Source organism: Lacerta agilis, chromosome 2 (assembly GCF_009819535.1).
Source record: "Lacerta agilis isolate rLacAgi1 chromosome 2, rLacAgi1.pri, whole genome shotgun sequence".
NCBI lineage: Eukaryota > Metazoa > Chordata > Lepidosauria > Squamata > Lacertidae > Lacerta > Lacerta agilis.
This window is the reverse complement of record NC_046313.1, coordinates 13,198,650-13,223,118: the sequence shown is the minus strand read 5'-3', so window position 1 is coordinate 13,223,118 and position 24,469 is coordinate 13,198,650. Positions and strand designations below refer to the sequence as shown.

Sequence of the window (24,469 nt, the reverse complement as noted above, 5' to 3'; positions counted from 1 at the left end):
GACTGCGGCCGACACACTAATGCAGGGGTCAGCAAGCTTTTTCAGCAGGGGGCCGGTCCACTGTCCCTCAGACCATGCAGGGGGCCGGACTATATTTGGGGGGGTGATGCAAGAGCACCACGAGCCCTGGTGACTGCTTACCTGTGTCTTGTGAGCGGCAGGGGCTGGCAGCGGTGGCGGAGGGACGATGAGCGGCGCGCGAAAGGGCTCCAGAGAGGGGCTGCTTAAAATGGCGGCCACTTGAGCCCTGCCCTCTTCCTCCTCTAGGCAGGGTGGGGAGAAGCCAGGAAGAGGGAAGATGTGCCATCGCTTCTGCCATCATGTGAGAGAGAGGGAGGGAGAAGGAAAGAACATGCGCGCTGGTGATCCGCGTGGCGATTCCCGGACCGTCCGCGGGCCGGATCCAGATGGCAATTGGGCCTGATCTGGCCCGCGGGCCTTAGTTTGCTTACCCATGCACTAATGTGTCACAACACAGAGTTTGGAAAGCGCTGGTCTAAAGCCTGGCATTTTCTTGGAATCCAGAAATGCCCCAGCCAGTGTGGTGTAGTGGTTAAGAGCAGTGGACTCGTAATCTGGGGAACCGGGTTTGTGTCTCCACTCCTCCACATGCAGCTGCTGGGTGACCTTGGGCTAGTCACACTTCTCTGAAGTCTCTCAGCCCCACTCACCTCACAGAGTGTTTGTTGTGGGGGAGGAAGGGAAAGGAGAATGTTAGCCGCTTTGAGACTCCCTAGGGTAGTGAAAAGCGGGATATCAAATCCAAACTCCTCCTCCTCCTCCCCACTGCTTAGCGTTTCAGATCTGGATTCCCTGTTGCCAAACAAACCTCCTGTACTGTCAAATTTGGCTAGGGTGTGTGCAAATAGCAAAATACTGTAATTTTGCACCCGTCAGCTATAGATTATTCCATGGCTTAATATCACAATTTGTCACTGTCTGCAGTAGATTACATGGGACATGTTTTCCCCGTGATGCAGGAACAAGATTAAGATATCAGTGCCATCAGCAATCACTGTGACAAGCTTACACCCAGCAAAGTTCAAAGCAGCTCTTCACAACTGCTATAGCAGGAGCCCTTTATGACCTTTTCCCTGCTAGTAGTTCGCAAAATTGTTTGTTTTTGGAACTAAGAGGCATTCTGGTGATGAGGACCTTAGAATTCTCATGAAACATTACTGCCGCTGTTCACCATTTTTCTGTATCTTTTGTACACCCCTGCCCATCAAACATCACTCAAAATTATTTCATAATGCTGCTTTTCCAACATGCATTTCAGATAAAGGCTTCAGAAACACATGTTGAAAAAGCAACATTATGAAGTAATCAGAGTGGTGCTAGCCCATCTGCAAATGGGCTTGAGCTGTGATGTTGTACCAGGCCATCAAGAATACAGCAAGGTTTTTCCATGTTAGGGTTTACATTGGCTGTCGTGGTACAGGCACTGCTCAACAGAGGTTCTCTCAGGATATCTGTAAGTCTTATGTATTTAACTGTCCCAAAATTACGGTGCTGCTCTTTGGCCGACAACTTTTAAGAGCAGCTCACAAATTACAGAACAGTTTTGCATCCGGATATAAAATAATGCAAAAGAGTAATATAAGCAGCAGAAATAATCCGAGGCACCACATTAAAACCAGCTAGCTGATATGCTGGAATGCCTGCACTGGCGGAGGAATGGGGGGGCAGGGGGAGCGTACCACCCTGTCACCATTGGGGAGGGGGTGCCATCGCGGTCGCCCCCCCAGACGCGCGCCACGCACCCTCCCACTACACCGGGTGCCACACCCCCGGGACACGCGCCATGCCCCTGAGGGCAATGTGCCACGCCCCCAGGATGCATGCCCCGCCCCGCGGAGCGGTGTGCCATGCCCCCAGGACACATACCACGCTCCCGGGACGTGCTCCAGCCATGCCTCCACCTGCTCTCCGCCCCTGGTGCTGGAGCATGCAGCTTCTCCACTGAATGTCTGTGCAAATAAAAACATTGCCCGGCACTGGGAAGTTGTTAGGTGTGTGGCATCGGGCAATTCTCCCTGGGAAAGATTTTCCAAATGTGGTGTGCCACTCATGGAAGGCTCTTTCTCTCCAGTCACCACACACCTAACTTCAGGCAGTCGGGAGTTTCAAGAAGGGTCTTTGATGATGATAACATTCAGGGGAACCTGAGCTCCAAGGTACTTAGGGATTTTAAGATCAGCACCAGGGCTTTTAATTGTGCCCAGAAATGGAACCATAGCCAGGGAAGTTATTTAAAGATGAGAAGGTATGGTCTCTACAGCCAATCCCATTTCAAATGGATCCATTTTCAACTACAGTGGTACCTCGGGTTACAGACACTTCAGGTTACAGACTGCTAACCCAGAAACCTTGGGTTAAGAACTTTACCTCAGAAGTGGCGCGGCGGTGGCACGGCGGGCCCCATTAGCTAAAGTGCTACCTCAGGTTAAGAACAGTTTCAGGTTAAGAACGGACCTCCAGAACAAATTAAGTTCTTAATCCAAGGTACTACTGTACAGTTGTACCTTGGTTCTTGAACACCTTGGTACTCGTACGTTTTGGCTCCCAAATGCCGAAAACCCGGAAGTGAGTGTTCCAGTTTTTGAATATTCTTTGGAACCTGAATGTCCAATGTGGCTTCCAGTTGAGGGCAGGAAGCTCCTGCAGCCAATCAGAAGCCGTGCCTTGGTTTTCAAACGTTTTTGTAGGTTAAACGGACTTCCAGAATGGATTACATTTGGGAACCAAGCTACGACGGTATATGTTTCCACTCAGTCTTCAAATACCCAGTATCCTGTTGGAAGTCGCCCAGAGTGGCTGGGGAGGCCCGGCCAGATGGGCGGGGTATAAGTAATAAATGATGATGATGATGATGATGGAAAGCACATTGCAGTAGTCTAATCTAGTGCAGGCTACCAGAGCGTAGATTACCATGGCTGGTGGATGTGCTTGATTGTTTTTAATGAGAGCCATACAAACGTTTGGCTCATAGGGCACGTATCAATGTGATGGTTTTGCGCCATCAACAATACGACTGTTCTTCGGCAATCTTGCCATTATTTCTTGTGCTGATTTCAGCACTATGACATTTTTTGAACAAATTGACCGTTCCCCCTCCTGTAGTCTCTTGCCAAACTCCTCAGCTTCATTGGCAGTTATCTTATGCTGGCTGTGCTATTCCACTGAATGTATTGAGTAAACCAGAAAAATGTGAATGGAATTGATTACAATGTGCCAAAAACATGCAGTTATCTTGCTTGCCATAGCTTTGAAATTTCCTGATATCCTATCCTAGCATCAAAAACGTCACTGCATTGCTCAGAACCCATTTGCAAAATGAGGGTGCTGACTAGCAAATCTGGAGCATTTCAGCTTCCCTTGATCTGTGAATAAAGTCTTCAGGCCATCTTCAGGATCTTAGTGCTTTCTATCTTTCTTTTTAAATATTTAAATGCTGTTTTTATTTATTTTCTTGGTACGGAAGATAGATTTTGAGAAAACAAATTATAGACTTTTATCATGCCATGTGTTAAAGTTTCACTTAATTACTCTTCAGATATCATGCCACATTTTCCCACGAGTGCTGGGTGAACAATTTATGTATTCAGTAAACATTTGCCATATGTTATAAAAGGAATTTGGTTGTGTTTGCCCTTTGCCGCTCTCACCTGGCATGCTAGTTTCTCAGCCAATGCTATTGACCATACTCTGTTATACCAAGAATCAATGTTCAACCCAAGACCGGTTTTCCAACTTCTGGCTATCTCCATACGAGCAGCAGTCAATAGAAAGGCTGAAAGGTCATCTTTAGGATAATTATGAGCAGACGGGATCCTGGTGCTTTCTAAAATGGGCATGGGCTCTTCTTTCTCAAATTAACGCCACATACCTGATGATGCTGTACATGCGCCGCAGGTAGCAACAGAAAATATATCTGCTTGCTTGAACCCCTGCTTCCCACAAATCATTGCCTGTGTGTTTCAGGCTTTGAAAATCATCTCACAAAATCACAGCTGTTTCAGGTAGGGCGGCAGGCATGGAGACCAACAGTAGGTGGCGCCAAAGCCAATGACAGGTGAAGCCATCCTAATTCTAGTCTCGTCCCCCCTCCTTCTCTCTGCTGAGTTCCACAAGAAGCAACATTGAGGAGGAGGAGGAGGAGGAGGAGGAGGAGGAGGAGGAGGAGGAGGAGGAGGGATGTGACAGGCATTGCTACCCTCTGTGCTGCTTGTTAGAAAAATGCAGGTAGGTAGGGCCTGTCTGAGGGCAGAGTGAGGTTGGTGGGGCAGTTCCCCAGTCAGCCTAGTGGAACAGCCTGCACTGTGAAAGATACAAACAAGACCCACCCCACCTATTTCCCCATCCCACCCATCTCTCTCCCCAGGGCTGTCTTAAGGAGATCGGCCGCCGTGGCGCAGTGATCCCTCCGGCGCCCCTGGCGTACCGCCTCTCCAATGCCTCCCTCTCGTGCTTGCCACCCCTCGGGAGGGGGGGTGGGCGAGTAGGGGCGTGGCGCTGGAGCTGTGCGGGGCTCTGCGCGCCCTTCCAGTGCTCCCGGCATGGGCGGCAGCGGCTGTGCCGCCAGCGCGCGAGCGCCCGGCCAACAGCCCGCCCTTGAGGGCGGGGGCGGCTTGGGGAGGGGGGCGGCTGGTATGCCGGTGGGCTCGATCCTTCCGGCGCCCCCATGCGTCCTGGTCGGGGGGTGGGGGGGGAGGCCGCTGGCGGGGCCGCGCTACTCCCCCCCACTTGCTGCACTCGAAGACGGGCTGTGCCGCCGGCGCACGAGCGCCCGCCCGCCCACCCACCCATGGGGTCGGGTTGGGGAGGGGGCTCCCGGTATGCCGGCGGGCTCGCGGGGGCGCCCCTGGGGGCCCGGCGCCCTGGTGCGCCGCGCCCCCAGACCAAATGGACTAGACGGCCCTGTCTCTCCCCCCTTTTCTTCATAATGTCTCAACAACAAAAACTGGTTTGTAAAAATGTTATATGGAAAAATACGAGAGAGACATTGCAATACTGTGATGGCCTGGGAGTCAGACTCTGATGCTGAACCTGAGGGATCCCAGCCTGCACGGGATTCCCCGCCTCCAGAACCAGCTGAGCCGGGGCCAGGGCCAGGGCTTGAGCCTGAAGGATCCCCACCTGTGCTGGATCCCCAGGTGCAGGCATCAGCAGAGTCTGCTCTGGCTCCTGATGGGAGGGAGGACCCATTGCCTGCAGGTGCTCCACTCCCAGCCTCTTCAGAGGAAGCTGAGGCATCCCCTGGGTCCAGTAACCCACCATCCTCTCCTGAGCTACAGAGGCTCAGGGCAGAGAGGCGAAGGGAGTTAAGTGTCTGCAGGAGGAGTGCTCGCCTCCAGGCCCGGAGGAGAGGCGAGTCTCCGGAGGATCGGGACCGCCCTAAGCATAGGGCCAGATAAAAGCCAGCCAGACCCAGCCCAAGTTGCGTGAGCAACTTTGTTGCAAGCGTGTGCTCAACCTGCAACCTCGTGCCTTAGACTTTGACCTGCTCCCTGCCTTGCTCCCTGCCGGACTGACTTCCTTTGGACCCCTTGACCCAGGACTGGACTTGGACCTCGTTTTACGGACATACCCCTGGGGCCAGCACAGTTTGCTCACGCCACACCCGCACTCCCCCTTTGCTGGGGTGCGTTCGGGAGGAACTAGTAGCCATGGCTGACCAGGCGGCTGTGCTGGTGGCATTGGCGCAGGAGAACCAGGCCTTGACCCACACCGTGCAGCAGCTAAGCAATGTGGTTACGGCGCTTCAGCAGCGTTTGGATGCCTTACCGGCTCCTGGGGCTGCCGCCCCAGCTCCTGGCAAGTACCCAGTGGCCCTGCCAGAGAAATTTGATGGGTCCCCAGCCAGCTTTCCCATGTTTCTCGCCCAGGCCAAGCTGTATATTCAGGGGCGAGCTCGGGATTTCCCTGACGACCGCACCAAGGTGCACTTCCTGATCAGCTTGCTGAAGGACCAGGCGGCCAAGTGGGCGTTGCCGCTGCTCCGGCAAGACTCCCCCTTGCTGACAGACTATACGGGGTTTTGCAATCATCTGGAAACCACGTTCTCCAACCCTCAGAAGGGGAGTCAAGCCAATCGGGCAATTCGGCGGTTGAAACAGGGCAAGTCCACAGTGGCCACCTACGCCACGGAATTTCGGCTGCTGGCGCAGGACTTGACCTGGAACGACTCTGCCCTGCGGGACCAGTATCTCGAGGGACTTTCAGACGAGATACTGGATCAGCTGGCCACGTTGGATCGCCCTGCCACACTGGATGCCCTCATCCAACGGAGTCTGCAGATAGACGATCGGTTGGAGGACCGTCGCCAGGCCCGGGGCCGCCGGCACTCCGGGCTCCCGGCGCCGGTGCTTCCCTGCAGTTCCGTGGCCAAAGCTGAGTCATTGGAGGAGCCGATGCAGCTCGGGGCAGCGCGGCCTCGCCTCTCCCCCTCGGAAAAGACTCGGCGTCGGGAGGGGAACCTGTGTCTCTACTGCGGTGGGAGTGGACACTACGCCCGAACCTGCCCTGAGAAACACCAGCCGCAGGGAAAACGGCCAACCCCAGTAGCCGATGGCCCAGGCTACCTGGGGTCCCAAGCATCGCATGATGGGCCCTCACCAGTGGAATTGCAACACCTCATGATACCGGTGCGTCTATACCCCCCCGGTGGGCCCTGGATTCTCACCCACGCTCTGGTGGATTCGGGGGCAACCCGCTCCTATATGGACTCTGCCTTCGCCACTCAGCATCAGGTGCCGCTTCAGAACAAGCCGGAACCAGTACAGGTGGAGGCAATTGACGGACGGCTCCTACGCTCGGGCGCTGTTACTCGGGAGACCCAGCCCTTGGTCCTGTGCTACCAGCAGCACCGGGAGGTGCGAACCCTGGACATTGCCACCATGCCCCGGTTTCCCCTGGTGCTTGGGATGGACTGGCTGGAGTCGCACAATGTTCAGATCGACTGGGTCAATCGGACTGTACGTTTCCCAGACCCGGGTTCCCATGCTCAGTCCGAGTTAGTAGCAGCTGCCCCCATGGGTCAGGCTGTGTCAACGCTCCCTGCCGTGTACCAGGACTATTTAGACGTGTTCGAGGAACAGGGGGCAGACAAACTGCCGCCTCATCGGTCCTTCGACTGCGGCATAGACCTACAGCCTGGGGCGCCCCTGCCTGTGAGCCGCTTATATTCTCTTTCGGAGCCAGAGCGTGAAGCCTTGCAGGACTTCCTTCGCAAGAACCTGGAACGCGGGTTCATTAGACCCTCTACCTCACCCACTGCCGCTCCTGTACTCTTCGTTAAGAAGAAGTGTGGGGAGCTTCGCCTCTGCCATGACTACCGGGCCCTGAATAAGATCACCATCCCACCCCTTGCCCCTTATTGCAGAATTGCTGGAGCGGGTGCAGGGGGCGCAGATGTTCACCAAACTGGACCTCCGAGGGGCCTACAACTTGATTCGGATCCGTGCCGGGGACGAGTGGAAGACTGCATTCGGGACCCGGTATGGGCAGTTTGAATACCTGGTTATGCCGTTCGGATTATGCAACGCGCCCGCCGTGTTTCAACGGTACATCAACCACGTGTTCCAGGACTTGCTAGACAAATACGTGGTGGTGTACCTAGATGATATTCTGATTTATTCCCGTGACCCAGCCCGTCACGAGAGTCATGTTCGGTCCGTGTTGCAGCGCTTGCGGGAGCACCGCCTGTACGCCAAGCTCAGCAAGTGCGAGTTCCACCAGCGGTCAGTAGACTTCCTTGGACACCGACTCTCCCCTGACGGGGTGCAGATGGACCCTGGGAAGGTGGCTGCGGTTCGAGAGTGGGCAGCGCCCCGGAACCGCAAGGACTTACAGCGGTTCCTAGGGTTCGCCAACTATTACCGGACCTTCATTGCAGATTATGCTCATCGCACCACCCCATTAACCCGACTGCTGCGCCCCAAGACGCCCTTCTCCTGGGATGAGGAGGCTGAAGTGGCATTTCAGGGGTTGAAAGCCTGTTTCCAGAGGGCGCCGATTTTACAGCATCCTGATCCCTCTCGTCCCTTCGTGGTGGAGACTGATGCCTCCAGTACGGCTCTCGGTGCCATCCTGTCTCAGCAACACGGACCCGATGCGCCACTGTTACCCTGCGCTTACTACTCCCGGCAGCTCCTTCCGGCGGAGCGTAACTATACCGTGTGGGAGCGGGAACTACTGGCCATCAAGGTGGCCTTTGAGGTCTGGCGCCATCATCTTGAGGGGGCACGACACCCGGTGGAAGTGAGAACGGACCACCGGAATCTGGAGTACCTCCAGACCACCCGCAAGTTGAACCAAAGGCAGATCCGGTGGGCGCTGTTTTTCTCCCGGTTCCAGTTCCGGATCCGCTACATCCCTAGCTCCCAAAACCGGAAAGCGGATGCCCTGTCCCGGAAACCTGAGGACGTCGCAGACACTGTACAGCAGGCAGTGCCGGCGACTATCTTACCACCAGCCGCATTCCTGGCCACTCAGGAGGCCAAGCCGCTGCAGGCTCGGGTGCGAGAACAGCAACGGGTCGACGCTTGGGCACAGGAACGGCTCCGGGAACTGTCTGACGGGTCATGCCCTCGATATCCGGGGCTGGCCCTGCACCAGGGCCTACTGCTGCACCAGGGTCGTCTATACATCCCACCAGGACCATTGCGGGCTGAGGTTCTCCAGATGTCCCACGATGCCCCAGCAGCAGGGCACTTTGGGCGGTACCGGACCACCCATCTGGTAAGCCGGGAGTTCTGGTGGCCCCGCCTGAAGGCTGATGTGGCACGCTATGTTGCTGGTTGCGATGTCTGCCGGTGGGCCAAGGGTCCTACCGGGCGACCCCCCGGTCTGCTCCAGCCATTACCAGTCCCACCGCGTCCCTGGCACACGGTCTCGCTGGACTTTGTGGTGGACTTGCCCCCATCTCGTCACTGTACCTGCCTCCTGGTTTTCACGGACCATTTCACTAAGATGGTGCACTGTGCCCCCTGCCCGTCCATACCCACAGCTAAGGAAACGGCTCAACTGTACTTGCAGCACATCTTCCGCCTGCATGGCCTGCCCGAGCGTGTGGTTTCTGACCGCGGCGTCCAGTTCACATCCCACTTCTGGCGAGCCCTGCACCAGACCCTTGGGACGGAGGTCTGTCTATCTTCGGCCCACCACCCGCAGACCGATGGCCAGACGGAACGGGCAAATGCAGTGCTGGAGCAGTATCTCCGGTGTTACTGCAGCTTTCAGCAGGATGACTGGGTCGATCACTTGCCATTGGCGGAGTTCGCCTACAACAATGCAGTGAACGCCTCCACCCAGCAAACCCCGTTCCAGGCCTCCTACGGCTACCATCCTCGTTTGTTCCCAGACGTGCTGCCAGCTTCCGCGGTCCCCGCAGTGACAGACTGGCTTCAGGAGCTTCAGTCCCAGCAACAATTATTGATGGAGCAACTGCACCAGGCCAAGGACGCATACAAGGCCCAGGCTGACCGACATCGTCAGGAGGGGCCAGAACTCCATGTTGGTGATCGGGTGTGGCTCTCTACCCGTCACCTGCATCCTTCTCGGCCCTCACGAAAGCTGGATGCACGGTTTGCCGGCCCATTCACCATCACTGCGCAGGTGTCGCCGGTGGCGTTTCGCCTCCAGTTACCTCCATCGCTCAAGGTTCACCCGGTATTCCACCGGTCCCTACTTAGTCCAGTCGCCCCGCCCGACGAGTTCCACCCAGACAACCCACGACCGCAGCCAGTTTTGGTTGAGGGGGAGCCTGAGTACGAGGTGGAGCGCATTCTCGACTCACGACACCGCAGGGGGAAGCTCCAATACCTCATCGACTGGAAAGGGTATGGGCCTGAGGATCGTTCATGGGAACCAGCGGAAAACGTCCACGCGCCTGCCTGCCTCCGTGATTTCCATGCAGCTTACCCCAGCAAGCCTGGTCCGGCCCCTCGGTTGAGGGGGAGGCCTGGGAGGGGGGATGGTGTGATGGCCTGGGAGTCAGACTCTGATGCTGAACCTGAGGGATCCCAGCCTGCACGGGATTCCCCGCCTCCAGAACCAGCTGAGCCGGGGCCAGGGCCAGGGCTTGAGCCTGAAGGATCCCCACCTGTGCTGGATCCCCAGGTGCAGGCATCAGCAGAGTCTGCTCTGGCTCCTGATGGGAGGGAGGACCCATTGCCTGCAGGTGCTCCACTCCCAGCCTCTTCAGAGGAAGCTGAGGCATCCCCTGGGTCCAGTAACCCACCATCCTCTCCTGAGCTACAGAGGCTCAGGGCAGAGAGGCGAAGGGAGTTAAGTGTCTGCAGGAGGAGTGCTCGCCTCCAGGCCCGGAGGAGAGGCGAGTCTCCGGAGGATCGGGACTGCCCTAAGCATAGGGCCAGATAAAAGCCAGCCAGACCCAGCCCAAGTTGCGTGAGCAACTTTGTTGCAAGCGTGTGCTCAACCTGCAACCTCGTGCCTTGGACTTTGACCTGCTCCCTGCCTTGCTCCCTGCCGGACTGACTTCCTTTGGACCCCTTGACCCAGGACTGGACTTGGACCTCGTTTTACGGACATACCCCTGGGGCCAGCACAAATACCTTTGTAAATCAAGAAAATCTTTAATAAAAATTTAATTAATAAATAAATAAGGGGGAAAGAGGTGGATGGGGGAGGATGGGTGGGGGTGGGGTGGGGTGACGATGCTTCTATTTTACTTAATATATGTAGAGTTTGATGTCAGCGTTGCTTGTGTAGGTTCTCTCTTGTTTGCTTGTGTTCCTTTGGTGGTGAGAGAGGTTGGGGTTGGCTTAGGGTGTGGTTGTTCATCTGTGATTGGCCGTGGTGGTCTTTGTTTTCATGTGTGTGTGAGTGGGTTGGGTGGGTGTTTTGGATCAGGTTAGCCATATTGATTTGTATGCTGTTGGTAGATTTTTTGTCATTGTCTTGTTGGGCTGTGTGTGTGATAAAGGGGAACCATACCGGGGTGAAGGCGTCTTCTTCTATTTGTCCCCGTGTCATTTTCAGCTTATTGGTTAATTTCAGCAACTAGAAACATCATAACCAGACACTGGAGAGTAAGTATGTCAGGAGTAAGCATGGACCAATGTTACCAAATAGTATGGGAAACAGCCTTACTAGAAAAATTAAAATTGCACAATTGAATACACAAAGCATCCTTAATATGCTGACAGATGAAACACTCATCATCACTGTAAAGAGTATTTCTGTGGATTAAGGCTTTCCATGCTGATATGGTGATGACAGGAAGGGGGAAGGGGAGGGTTTCAGTGAGGTCATGTATATTTCAAGGGGCCCCTAGAGGTATAGTGTATCTCTGTACCCCCTGCTGAATTATTGTCGGTGGAGACTGCACAACCAAGTGTCAGAAATGTGCCTTCCTTGAAACATTCTCACATATGGGAGAAAGTAAAGAGATTCACCACCATTGAAACTACTGTACAACTAAACCTGCCCTTTGTTCCTAGTGACACCATTGTCTAGTGCATAGCTGTCAAGTTTCGGATTTGAAAATAAGGGATCAGCACCCTCACCTGTCCTGGGGACAGCCCAGTGGTAATCCCCCCAAGCTACAAATTAATTTATACCAGGAAAGAGCTCCCAGGAAAGAGAAATCAGGGCAGAGAAAAGAAAGCACTTATTCATGCAGCACACGGTAACCTCTGGAACTCCTTGCCACAGGGAGCAGCGATGGCCACCAATTTGGATGGCTTTAGAAAAGGATTAGGCAAATTCATGCAGGGGGAGAGGACCACTGATGGCTTCTGGCCAGGTTGGCTCTGCTCTGCCTTCTGTTAGGGGCAGCAATGCTTAATCTGAGCACCTGTTGCCAAGAAACATTCGTCTATTTTATCTTCTTTATATATCTGTCTGTCTGTCTATTTGTTATTAGGTATTTATATTCCACCTTTTTCTCCAATGAGCTCCCTGGTCCTAGTCCTCATTTAATCCCCACAACAGTCCTGTGAGGTAGGCAGGCAGGCAGGCAGGGCTGAGAAAGGCAGGGACCCAAGGAGTCCCCGGACTCCAACTCTCCTTCCCGGAAATAAGGGAAATTTAAGGGATATCAACAATAAGGGATAGCAGAGGGAAACGGCTTGGAATAAGGGAGTTTCCCACCAAAAAAGGGAGACTTGACAGCTATGGTCTAGTGTGATAGACTCCTTTTGCATGTATCCCCCAGCCAGATTGCAGACCATTTCCCCATAGAAGTGAAAGGGAGCTGTTGGAAACGGAGCCTTCTGTTTGGACCAACATATCCCTCTGTCTGCAAATTTTCACCCTGTGTGCCATTTCTTGCTCGTACTCAAGTTTAGCAGAGCTTGCGGGCCTGCAGCAGACCAAGGTACATATCGCACACATTTGCAGATGAGTTGGACAGTTTGGTGGACAGTAATATGGATGGAATGCCCTATAGATCTGCAAACCCTGACCTCAAAACATCTCTCTCTCTCTCTCCCTCCCTCCCTGTTGCTCCATCTTTTCATATCGCAGGGATTGTCGAAGATTACAAGCCTCCTTTCTTTGACATGGTGCCAATTGACCCCAGCTTTGACGATATGAAGAAGGTGGTTTGCATCGACCAACAGACGCCCACCATCCCAAATCGGTTGTACTCAGACGTGGTGAGTGATAAAGCATCAGGAAGACTCGTGTTTTTTTCTAAGTAGGGAGGGATTCTATGCAGCCGAGGGGAGGAGACCAACGAGCCAGGTCTCTATCTCTTGCCCTGTCCTCGACCCTTGTAAGGAAACAAGGAGAGCGTTTCACATCATCGCTGGATGTGAACTGGGCTTCCATGTCAAATCGAGGGACCAAGCCATTGGGGAAACTGAGCAGCACCTTCTGTGCCCATAGAGAAAGGATGTTCACAACATCTAAGGTGTCAGTCGGCAGCCTTGGGTCACATCTACACCATACGTTTAATGCACAAGAATCCCATGCAAGAATCCTGGAAACTGTAGTTCATTGAGGGTGCTGGGAAATATAGTTCTGCAAGGGTAAACTACAGTTCCCAGAACTTTTTTGGGGAAGCCATATGCTTTAAACGTAAGGGGTGTCTGTGTTGCATTGTAGCTTTGAAACTACCCGTTCCTGAAGACACACATAGGTAGCTTCTCCCACCTGTTCTTACCTTGGTCTTATTTGCCGGTACCCTTCCCCAACCCATTGTAGCAACGAAGCCAAGAGTTCTCCAGGCACACTGCAGAGTATGCAAGAAACAGGATCCAACAAAGGAAAGGGCAAGCAGGAGAAGCGGCAGTTTCTGGATCAGCAATTTTTAATGGGCTGAGCAGACCTCTGACATGAAACTGACAAAACCTTGAGTTCAAACTGTGACACTGGGGTAGGGAACCTGTGACTCATCAGCTGTTGCTGGACTCCAGTTCCCACCATCCCTGACCCATTGGCCATGCTGGCTACGGCAGATGGGAGTCCCATAGCAGTTGGAGGGCCACAACACCCCCAAACCTGTTGCCCCAAGGCAGATCTGGTTTAGGCAGAGCATTCTGTGTTGTGTATGCTACAAAAATTGGGTGCCTCCCCTTCTCTCTGCTGAGTTGCAGCAAGATTCCAGGGGGTTCCAGGCACTCACGCAGGGTCTGTGGCCCTTGGGAGAACTGAGACACGGCGGAGACTGCTGTCGCTTTAAGAAATATGATTTATCCACCTATTTACACCTTGCGTCTCCATGGAGGGAGTCCAGCTCTTACAACATGCTCATTTCAAGAGGGTCTTGCACCCCACAGCAGTGAAACCCTAGAGTCCAAGGTATCTCTGCCTGGCAGCCTTCAGCCAGCCTGCCCAAGATGGATCCCAGTCTTTCTTCCTTCTTTCCAGCAATGCTTGCTCAAGACTCTTTTCCTGTCACCTCACACACAATTAACCCTGGCAACCTTCCAAACCCCCTGTCTCTGTTCACACCTCAGGGCAAGGACAGTTCTCTTGCATTGCCAATGGTCCTCAATGGCCCTGTATTGTTTCTTAATGGCCCTAGCTTGGCCAGGTCGTTTATTTTTTGCATGAGCTAGCCCAAGAATTCCTCTGCAGCTTGCAATTCTCCCTTCACATCCCAGATAGTCAAAATCCTACCATTTATTAATTTCTAGGGGTTTTTTTTTGGTGGGGGGTCCCCTCCCAAATCTATAATACGTAGATTTGCAATCACCCTGTGGCATTAGGATACAACATTTGGATCCCTGGTGATCTCCACTTATCTTTCCACTTAATTAAATAAGGAAATGCCTTGCTGTGAAGATAAGAATGTGAATCTGTGGGGGCATTGCCGGGTGGAATCTCAGGAGCTCAGAGGGAGGATGACCAGGACTTTGGGTGGTCGGGAGATAGAGTGGTTCTGCCCTCTGCAGCAGAAGAATTTAAAAGTGAATAAGAGAAAACCAGGATTTGGTTGCTTTGTGCAAGTAAGAGATGGGCAACCTTGCATTAGCCCCAGCCATCATGGCCAATGTTCACGGACAGCAGGAGCTGGAGTTCAACAACTGCCAGAACATCACTGAATCTCGGTTTTCCTCTGGAAGACAGGGCATGCCCCCCATTAGCAACTGGTTTTCTTAAAACAGGGCCCTATTTTTCACTCTGCAAGGATGGAAGGGCCAGCAACATTGGCTCTGCCCACTCTTTTGACCCTCCAAAAGCCCAACAGAGACAAAAGGACTCTTTCAGCCCCTGGTATGAAACACAACAGAGGGGTTGGCAAGAGCCTCTCCTCTGTATTCTGCATCTTAGTGTTGTTGTTGTTCAGTCGTTCAGTCGTGCCCGACTCTTCGTGACCCCATGGACCAGAGCACGCCAGGCACGCCTATCCTCCACTGCCTCCCGCAGTTTGGCCAAACTCATGTTAGTAGCTTCGAGAACACTGTCCAGCCATCTCATCCTCTGCCGTCCCCTTCTCCTTGTGCCCTCCATCTTTCCCAACATCAGGGTCTTTTCTAGGGAGTCTTCTCTTCTCATGAGGTGGCCAAAGTACTGGAGTCTCAACTTCAGGATCTGTCCTTCTAGTGAGCACTCAGGGCTGATTTCTTTAAGAATGGATAGGTTTGATCTTCTTGCAGTCCATGGGACTCTCAAGAGTCTCCTCCAGCACCATAATTCAAAAGCATCAATTCTTCAGCGACCGGCCTTCTTTATGGTCCAGCTCTCACTTCCGTACATTACTACTGGATCTACTACTACTGCATCTTAGCACCTCCTCCTTAATCCGCCCAGGTCTCGTCCTATGAGCTAAGGCAGTGCTAGGCGATGGTGACTGGCCCACTGAATGGGGATTTCAACCCAGGTATCTCTGGTCCAAGAGCCTCTAAGGCCATTCTCATGGGGAAGGTGGGATTAAATTGCTATTTGCCTATATTCTTTATTTGTAGTAGAGAAAGCATCTGAGATGCAAAATGAGAGGAGGGCAGAGCCTTAGGTTGGGGAGCCCCAAGCCTATCACTTGCCTGTCCCTGAGAATGGGAAACTTGCAGGTGTTGGACTCCAACTCCCATGGGTCCTAGTCAGCATGGCCAATGGTCAGGGATGATGGGAGTTGTCGTTCAGCAACATATGGAGAGTCACAGGTCTTCCATCCCTGTCCTGGGGTATTCACAGTCCTGAGATCCCGTATCCTCAGCATGCTAGCCTATAAGGGAACCATTTCAGCTTCCTATAGCATGGATTTAAAAATAAAATAAAATCACAATGTGACCTGGTTCACACACATCCACATTTAAGGTGCCTGCAGGAGATAGGCTAAGTGAGTGTGGCTTGAGGTTTTTCACCCATGAGAATCTGGTAAAGGAATCGTGTGTTTGCTTCCTTATGCAGACAGATCCAGATTTTTCATTGCAGGACCGCATTCCGGGCACCAACACCCTTCCCTGAGCTTTGTTTAGATTTGTTATCGTGGTGAAGCAGTTGTATAACCCTTCCACCACACACCCAGGAGGGAAAAAATGCAAGTGCTGCCACCAGTTCTTCCTGCTTTTTCACTGTGAACAGACACGAAGTCTGCGAACCATGCTCTGTGAGACACAGAGCTACCTAATGGGTCAGGTTCAACATGGGGATTTAAAAAGTGTGTTGCTGTTTTCTTCGTACGCTTCCGACTAGACGTGTGAACTGAAGCTATGCGAGCCCAGACACATCTGCTTAGGAATACGAATTGTTATTGAGCTTCCGTCAGAGTAAACATGAATAGTATTGGGCTGCTTTTTTTAAAAAAAAAGGTCATATAAGATTGAACGAAGAGAAGACAGATGAAAGAAGCAGGGTTGGCACTGGGTTTGAGGGGGCCTTCAGCAAAGGGCCTTTTGGTGAGCCCAGGTAGGCTTTCCTGTCAGCGACAAGCCACTGACAGAAGACTGACAAGGCTGCCATCAGCACTGGGTGGACTGAGCCACCATTTTGATTTCCTACCATGCTCCTGAGCATTGCTTGGACAAGTGGGGTGGGGGTGGGGGTGGAAAACAGAATGGCAGCTCAGTCCCAGCCACCGGGCGCTGGGGGCCCAGGGAATATTAGTACTGATGCCAAGCCTGTAAAGGAACTTAATTTCACACAAACTAAACCCGACAAAAGGAAAATATGTCCCAGCAGAAGAAAAGGGGAAAAAAGAAAAATTGGGACCGGAACATAAAATTCTACAAAGTAAAACGATACAAACTAAGTAAGTGAAAATTTTATATCATGAACAAATTAACACTAACGAAACCTTTAAATTCTCAGCCTGAGCATAACTAAACCAAATGCAATTCAACCACGAGTCTTCTTCAGTGGTCTATATAGTACAGACGTACAGAACATAAAACATATACCCAAAAAAAGAGTTTAAAATGAATATTTAAAATGTTATGCCAGTGTTAATTTGCCTATATTCGTGATATAAAGCTTTCCTATGATTCATTCATACTTTGTGGAATTTTTATGTTCAGCTCCCCAGAAGTTATTTTCATACAGTTCATTCTTGCACAATAAGGACAACATATTTCAAAGTATCTGTACACTCCTCAGTCGTTATAGCAGGTCCATAAATATGAGAGGAAAAGCCATCCAAATAGGGTATTGAATGAATATATGAAAGAGGGGAGGGATCCAGAATAGGTTACGAAAGACCTTTTCCATGCTTATGACCATTCAAGGCAGTATACTCCACAGAAGAAGGCGGAAACCATAACTAATTCTGTTCCAAGGCTTGGCCTGAGATGGTAGCAATGTTTATCGCCAAGAGTTCATGTGAGATTTGGGCAACTGCAGATCGCATCCAAACAGCAGAGAAAAGAGGGGGGAAATTCAGTTGATCTTCCATTTAGTTTGGGCTGGGTGTTCATCTGTATGCGGATGATACCCAGCTCTACCTCTCTTTCAAATCAGAACCAGTGAAGGCGGTGAATGTCCTGTGTGAGTGCCTGGAGGCGGTTGGAGGATGGATGGCGGTTAACAGATTGAGGTTGAATCCTGACAAGACAGAAGTACTGTTTTGGGGGGACAGGGGGCGGGTAGGTGTGGAGGACTCCCTGGTCCTGAATGGGGTAACTGTGCCCCTGAAGGACCAGGTGTGCAGCCTGGGAGTCATTTTGGACTCGCAGCTGTCCATGGAGGTGCAGGTCAATTCTGTGTCCAGGGCAACTGTCTACCAGCTCCATCTGGTACGCAGGCTGAGACCCTACCTGCCCACAGACTGTCTCGCCAGAGTGGTGCATGCTCTAGTTATCTCCTGCTTGGACTACTGCAATGCGCTCTACATGGGGCTACCTTTGAAGGTGACCCAGAAACTACAATTAATCCAGAATGTGGCAGCTAGACTGGTGATAGGGAGCGGCCACCAAGACCATATAACACCGGTTCTGAAAGACCTACATTGGCTCCCAGTACAGTGGTACCTCTGGTTACGTACTTAATTCATTCCGGAGGTCCGTTCTTAACCTGAAACTGTTCTTAACCTGAAGTACCACTTCAGCTAATGGGACCTCCTGCTGCTGCTGAGCCGCCAGAGCACGATTTCTGTTCTTATCCTGAAGCAAAGTTCTTAACCTGAAGCGTTATTTCTGGGTTAGCAGAGTTCTTAACCTGAAGCCTATGTAACCTGAAGCGTATGTAACCCGAGGTACCACTGTATGTTTCCGAGCACAATTCAAAGTGTTGGAGCTGACCTTTAAAGCCCTAAATGGCCTCAGCCCAGTATCCCTGAAAAAGCGTCTCCACCCCCATTGTTCAGCCCAGACACTGAGGTCCAGCTCCGAGGGCCTTCTGGTGGTTCCTTCACTGCGAGGAGTGAGGTTACAGGGACCCAGGCAAAGGACCTTCTCGGTGGTGGCACCTGCCCTGTGGAAATAAACAACTATCTGACTTATAGAAGACATCTGAAGGCAGCCCTGGTTTAGGGAGGTTTTTAATGTTTGACCTTTTATTGTGTTTTAGTTTTCTGTTGGGAGCCGCCCAGAGTGGCTGGGGGAACCCAGCCAGGTGGGCGGGATATAAATAATAAAATTATTATTATTATTATTATTATTATTATTATTATTATTTAAAGAGGTATACTCCGCATTTCAGTTTAATAATCTCCAAGGCAGATTACAAACAACACAAAAGCCACGATAGCTCCCAGCTCACCTCTGGGCAGTGTGACTCCGCAGAGAGTCCATGAGGTGTGGGGTGGACATTTTATTTCCAGCTCCCTGGCATTTTTGCTGTTGCTGTCCATATGGGACCCTCACCACCCCCCAAGTGTGTTGCTATGTACGGATGTCTGCACTTTATTCTCACTTTCCAACATCCTAGGCTGAATGAATGCTTAGAAAGCTTCCAAGCAGTTCCCCCCTGAGAATTATGGGGTGTGTAGAGAGATGCCCCAGTGCGGCAGAGATTACTCAATTACTCTGGCTCACTCAGAAAAAAAGATATTTCTGTCCGCATCGGTTAAATTGAGATCCAGCTTCCTTACGCAGACTGAGCCACATTTAACTGCCACTTCAACTGGCACCCTATTTGAAAATCCTACACAACCCCTCAGCCCCTTCCCTTGGAATACAGCCTTGTGCAAATTAGTCTCCTGGCTGCTTTTATAGGTGTAATTTTTCCGGACCTCCCCTTTTCCTGTCTGCAAATGAGAGACAAAAACTGTTTCTCGGAACGCAGAAATCTGCTTGTGTGCCGAGTCGCTCTATTAGTCCATGTACCTCTACTCTAACTTGAAGCAATTCCCAGCATTTCAGACGGGAGTGTGTCTCAGCCCTGCCTGGAGCAGCCAAATCTGAACCTGGGACCTTTTAAATAAATGCAAAACGTCTAATCATAGGTTTGTAGGATCCTATCATTACTGAGGTTTAAGCCCAGTGCCAGCAGGTGGCCAGGCTGGGCACTGGCCTCGGGCCTCGGAAGAGCCTCTCACTCACCCAGCCCAACTGTGCTGCCACTCACTGCCATCCAAATGGGGCCCCAGTTCATGGGCGTACCCGGGGGGGGCAGCTGCCCCCCCCCCCCCCCCCGAAGCAAAAAAATAATAATTAAATGGTTATCAGCAGCCTAAAAGGAAAAAAAGCTCAAGACTGGTCTTTCTCCCCCTCCCAAAATCTCAATAACAATTGAGCTCTTCCGCTCTTGCCGAGGCAGTTGGCCACTCTGTGTGTGTGTGTGTGTGTTGCGCCGGCTGTTTCCCCCTCCCTCATGCCGACAAAGAGCTGGCCTGCCTATCAGAGACCGGATCCTAGCCTGCACCCTGCTTGGTCAAATGGGGATGCAGGATGAGACTTGGGCAGTGTCAGGGGGCAAATTCATCGTTGCCGGGATTCATCGTTGCAAGGGAGCTTGGCAAACTGAGTTCCCTTGCATGGTGAGTAGTCCCTTTGCGAGGACTGAGGATCCTGGGAAACTGAGTTTTTCAGCCATTTGGGGCTTTCTGTTTGGGGGGGGGGAGTTTTTCTGTTTTTGAAGCTGTTTTTGTTTTTTGAAGCTGTTTTTGTTTTTGAACCTGAATGACCATGGCTTGCCCCCCCCCCCAGTTTTGATCCTGGGTACGCCCCTGCCCCAGTTGGCTGTTTTAGTGGCAAGTGGTGTCGCTGTTAATGATGATGATGATGATGATGATTGTACCCCACCCATCAGACTGGGTTGCCCCAGCCACTCTCGGCAGCTTCCAACCTATATAAAAACATAATAAAACATTACACATTAAAAGGCTTCCCTATTCAGGGCTGCCTTCAGATGTATTCTACAGGTTAAAAAGTTACTCATCCTATTGACATCTGTTGGGAGGGTGTTCCACAGGGCGGGCACCACTACCGAAAAGGCCCTGTGCCTGTTTCCCTGTAGCTTCACTTCTCGCAGTGAGGGAACCACCAGAAGGCCCTCGGAGATGGATCTCATTGTCCGAGCTAAATGATGAGGGTGGACATGCTCCTTAAACGGCAACCAAGCACAGTTCCCACCTGCCATCTCAATTTCCCCAAAATGCAATGCCCTGGCCTATTGCTCTATGAGATGTGACCAGAACTGGGATTGGTGTTGCCACCTAATTTTATCTAAAATGAAATGCTGAGGTAATTTTGGAGTTTCCCACTCAGGGGAGACACCTAAAGCATGTCGAGAGAAGAAAAAAATGGTTTGGTGTGACTAGCATACCGCTCAACCATCCCAACTTAAGCAGGGCATCCCGGAATTATAGAAACCTTTCCTGGCTTCTGATTGGATCCTGGAATGTCTCTGGTTTTTTGGTCCGACACTCTGGTGCAAGTCAGCTGATTCGCACCAGAACGCTGAACCAAAAGATGTTCATTTTTTTTTGTCTTGACCTCTGGCGTGAGTCATCTGGCTCCTGCAAGAGCTCTGGACCAAAAGACAATGAGCGTCCCATTTTGGATCACCTGGACGTTGGAGGGTATGGATTTGTGAAATTTGGGAGTGGTGGGGGAGAGGGTTGCACACATCCCTAACAAACGTTATACATGGTTTCTGATCACGTAGAATTACCGGTATACTAGAGGAAAGCCTATAGTAGTTGAATGTTGCAGTTGTTCCTGTGTGAAAATAAGATTTCCCCTCCTCCCCTTTCTTTCTCTCTCTATCTCCCCTCACCCCTGCTTCCCAGACTTTGTCTGCCCTGGCCAAGACCATGAAGGAATGCTGGTTCCAGAGCCCGCCAGCCAGACTCACGGCTTTGAGGATTAAAAAGACTCTGAAAAAACTCAGCGACTCCTTCGACAAACCCAAACAACACTCGTAACTGCAGGGACCAGCTCTGGGACCAGGGATCAAATTTCTGACTGTTTGGCTCGGCAAGAAAGTTCAAGGTCACTTCTTCTCCCACTTCCAGTGTGCTAGTCCCGGCCTCTGTCCGCGGCTGCAGCAAACTTCGTTTGAAACCCGGCCAAGAGGATTTGGTCTAGAGCCCCCCCATGGCTGGGATTGATCCTTTGCAGGAGAATTTCATGGAACAGATGACTTGTATCGGGCATCTTTTAATTTGTTTTCTCTAGCAACAAAAAGCGTGCGGGGGGGGGGGGTTGAGAGAGACAGAAGAGAGAAGAAACACCCACTTCTCCTAGAACGTGCATTAATATAAATACCCCCTGGATCTGTAACCTGACGCCAGCCCGTCTCGCCACCAACGCCGGAAAAATGGGGAGGGACCATGCTTGGAAAGAGCGCAGCTGTTCTGCCGAAGGGCCTGCTACCTTGGAAACACCAGTTTAAGGACCATTCATAAGCCAGTATTTAGATTGGGCCTATAGGATCTCTCTGTATGTGTGTTCTGTCTGCACCATGCATATGTGCCTACAAAAGAAAAGAGAGAGCAGAAGAAGAGGCACAGGCTTGCAAGAACAGGAGTGGATTCACACGCACATGTAGACAATTGTTCTGCGCCACCGGAATTTAAGCCTGGGGTGTATAGACGTATAGGAGCATGGAGGGCTGTCTGGATGGTTAGGAAGGGGCAAAAGTGTTATTTTCTCTGCGTTGCATTTAAACCCGACTCCCCTACGAAAAGCCCTACAAAATAACCCTGGGTGTGTGCAAATTTTTTTAAAAAAATTTTTTTTAACATGATTGTGTTGCACAGCATGAGCAAACAGGTGAGCTCCGTCAATTGTGATAAGGTCTACATTCCAGTAGAATGGGCATTAGCAACTCCACCCCCAGAGGCTTCCTCCCATATAAAATGTGATATGTTGGACAAGAAGGGCTCTCCCTGCCTGTAGTGCTCCCTGAAAAAAACTCCAACAACTTTGACCTGAACCCCAAAAAGGGGGCACCTATATACTCGAGTATAAGCCGACCCGAATATAAGCCGAGGCACCTAATTTTCCTACAAAAACCTGGGAAAGCTTATTGACTCGAGTATAAGCCGGTTCACCTTTGCTGCTGTGGAGGAGGAGGAGGAGGAGGAGGAACAAGCAGCCCTTTGGGCTGCTCCTTCCTCTTCCTCCTTTGCCGCTGTGGAGCTCACCCCGTCGCGGGGATTCGAAACACCATTCTTCTGATTGGCAAGCCCTAGGGCTCTGTGGTTTAACCCACACCGCAATGTTCCCTTGTGCTATACAGAGAAGGCTGGGATCCTGTCCTGTTTAAGCAGGAGGCAAGGAAAGTGAGCACCTGTGGTGTTTTAATACTTCCTTAACTGATAGGCTTTCTGTCTTCTGGGGTCTAAAGTTTGCATTTATGTGAGCAGTTCAGGAATGGAACAAGCTGCCTGGGGAGAGTAAAGAACCGCCGTTCTTGTACGCTTCTTAAGGAATGGTTGACTGGGGTGAGCGGGCAACAGCGGCACGAGTGGAGAGAAAGGGCTTCTTTCTCGCCGCCCCCCACCGCCTGCCTCACTCAAGTATAAGTCGAGGGCAGCTTTTTCAGCACAAAAAATGTGCTGAAAAACTAGGCTTATACTCAAGTATATACAGTAGATCACTGCCAGTTTTTAACTCTGTGAGTAGATCGCAGTCTCTTGGGAGTTGGCCACCCCTGTCATATATGATGTCAGGTCCAGGAAATATAGGTTTCCCCCAAACAACCTGGTGAGCCAAGCTTTGAGGCTTGGCAGAGCTGTTTGCACATTGCATACACTGTGTGCATTAGTTCTCCTGTGCAGGATCAGGCCAGTGCACGAGCAGCTTGCAAACGGGATGCCCTGGTGCATGTAACACTGCAAAATAATAATAATAATGGGGGGGTGGAATTGGGGGTGGAGGGCTTGTCCCATTTTAATCAAACGCCAAGCTGTATCGGCACCCCAAAAGAATTAATCTTCCTTGCCATTCATCCTTCAGAAACATTTATTCCATCTCAAAATATATCCATGACAGGGCAGCTGAGTTAAACCTACGTGAAAGACCTGTAAACTCATTTCACAAAGAAAAAAAACTTCAAGTTGCTTCAGAAATATAATTATTTTGCACGGAAATGCGTTTTATATTTATTAAATTTGTACTGGAAAAAAGCACCCACAAAGTTTGTCATTTTGTGCAAGCCTCATTATTTTTGCAGAAAGTGTGAGGGAAAAATACAGGGGGGAACTTTCGGGGGGGTCATTGACAGTTGAAATTACAGGTTTTTGTTTGGGAAGAAAGAAAGCAACTGAAGATAATCAAACGTTCTGTCATGGGAAGGAGCACAAAAGAATGGAAAATGGCAGAAAGGGTTAAAAAAGAGAATTTCTTAATAACATGGAGAAGACAAAAATAGAGCTGGACCTCTATGTACAGGCTGTTTAAATCCCATTAAGGCTGGTGGGAGTTAAGAACTCTAATTGCTGGTTTGTAAATAAATCCTTCTCCACTCACCTATGGCAAATAATAATTCCCCAGTGAAACCCTACAACGGTTCCCTATTTCTTTTAAGTTGAAAATAGCCAACAGGGATGTTTAGACAGGTGGACTAGTTAAAATAAAAAGGTGTGCTTGTATGCTTTGCGGATATATTTGCCAAGGGACAGAGACATGAAAGCAAGCCTATAGCTGAGCTGGAATTTGAAGTTGGGATTCCCTCTGTCAGACATATACTTTTGAAATGTTTTTATATTTCGGATTAACCAGCATGTACTGTGACAGCATGTACATGGGACACGGGTGGTGCTGTGGGTTAAACCACAGAGCCTAGGGCTTGCCGATCAGAAGGTTGGCAGTTCGAATCCCCGCGACGGGGTGAGCTCCCGTCGCTCGGTCCCTGCTCCTGCCCACCTAGCAGTTCGAAAGCACGTCAAAGTGCAAGTAGATAAATAGGTACCGCTCCGGCGGGAAGGCAAACGGCGTTTCCGTGCGCTGCTCTGGTTCGCCAGAAGCGGCTTTGTCATGCTGGCCACATGACCCGGAAGCTGTACGCCGGCTCCCTCGGCCAGTAAAGCAAGATGAGCGCCGCAACCCCAGAGTCGTCCACGACTGGACCTAATGGTCAGGGGTCCCTTTACCTTTTACTGTGACACATCAAAGTTAGTTTCACTGACTCTTGGAAACGATGTGCCACTTTTCAGGCAGTATATTTTTACATG

The 24,469-nt window shown here is 51.2% G+C and overlaps 1 protein-coding gene across 1 annotated transcript in view; it reads left to right on the top strand.

The window, feature by feature from the left end:
* ACVRL1 (activin A receptor like type 1) overlaps nt 1-21,473 on the top strand; it is a 57,825-nt gene extending 36,352 nt beyond the window's left edge. The window contains exons 9-10 of the mRNA XM_033138667.1: nt 12,493-12,623; nt 21,080-21,473. Of these exons, the coding sequence (XP_032994558.1) occupies nt 12,493-12,623; nt 21,080-21,214 (266 nt within the window). The 3' untranslated portion in view covers nt 21,215-21,473. The remainder of the gene's footprint in view (nt 1-12,492; nt 12,624-21,079) is intronic.
* Nucleotides 21,474-24,469: the final 2,996 nt, after the last annotated feature.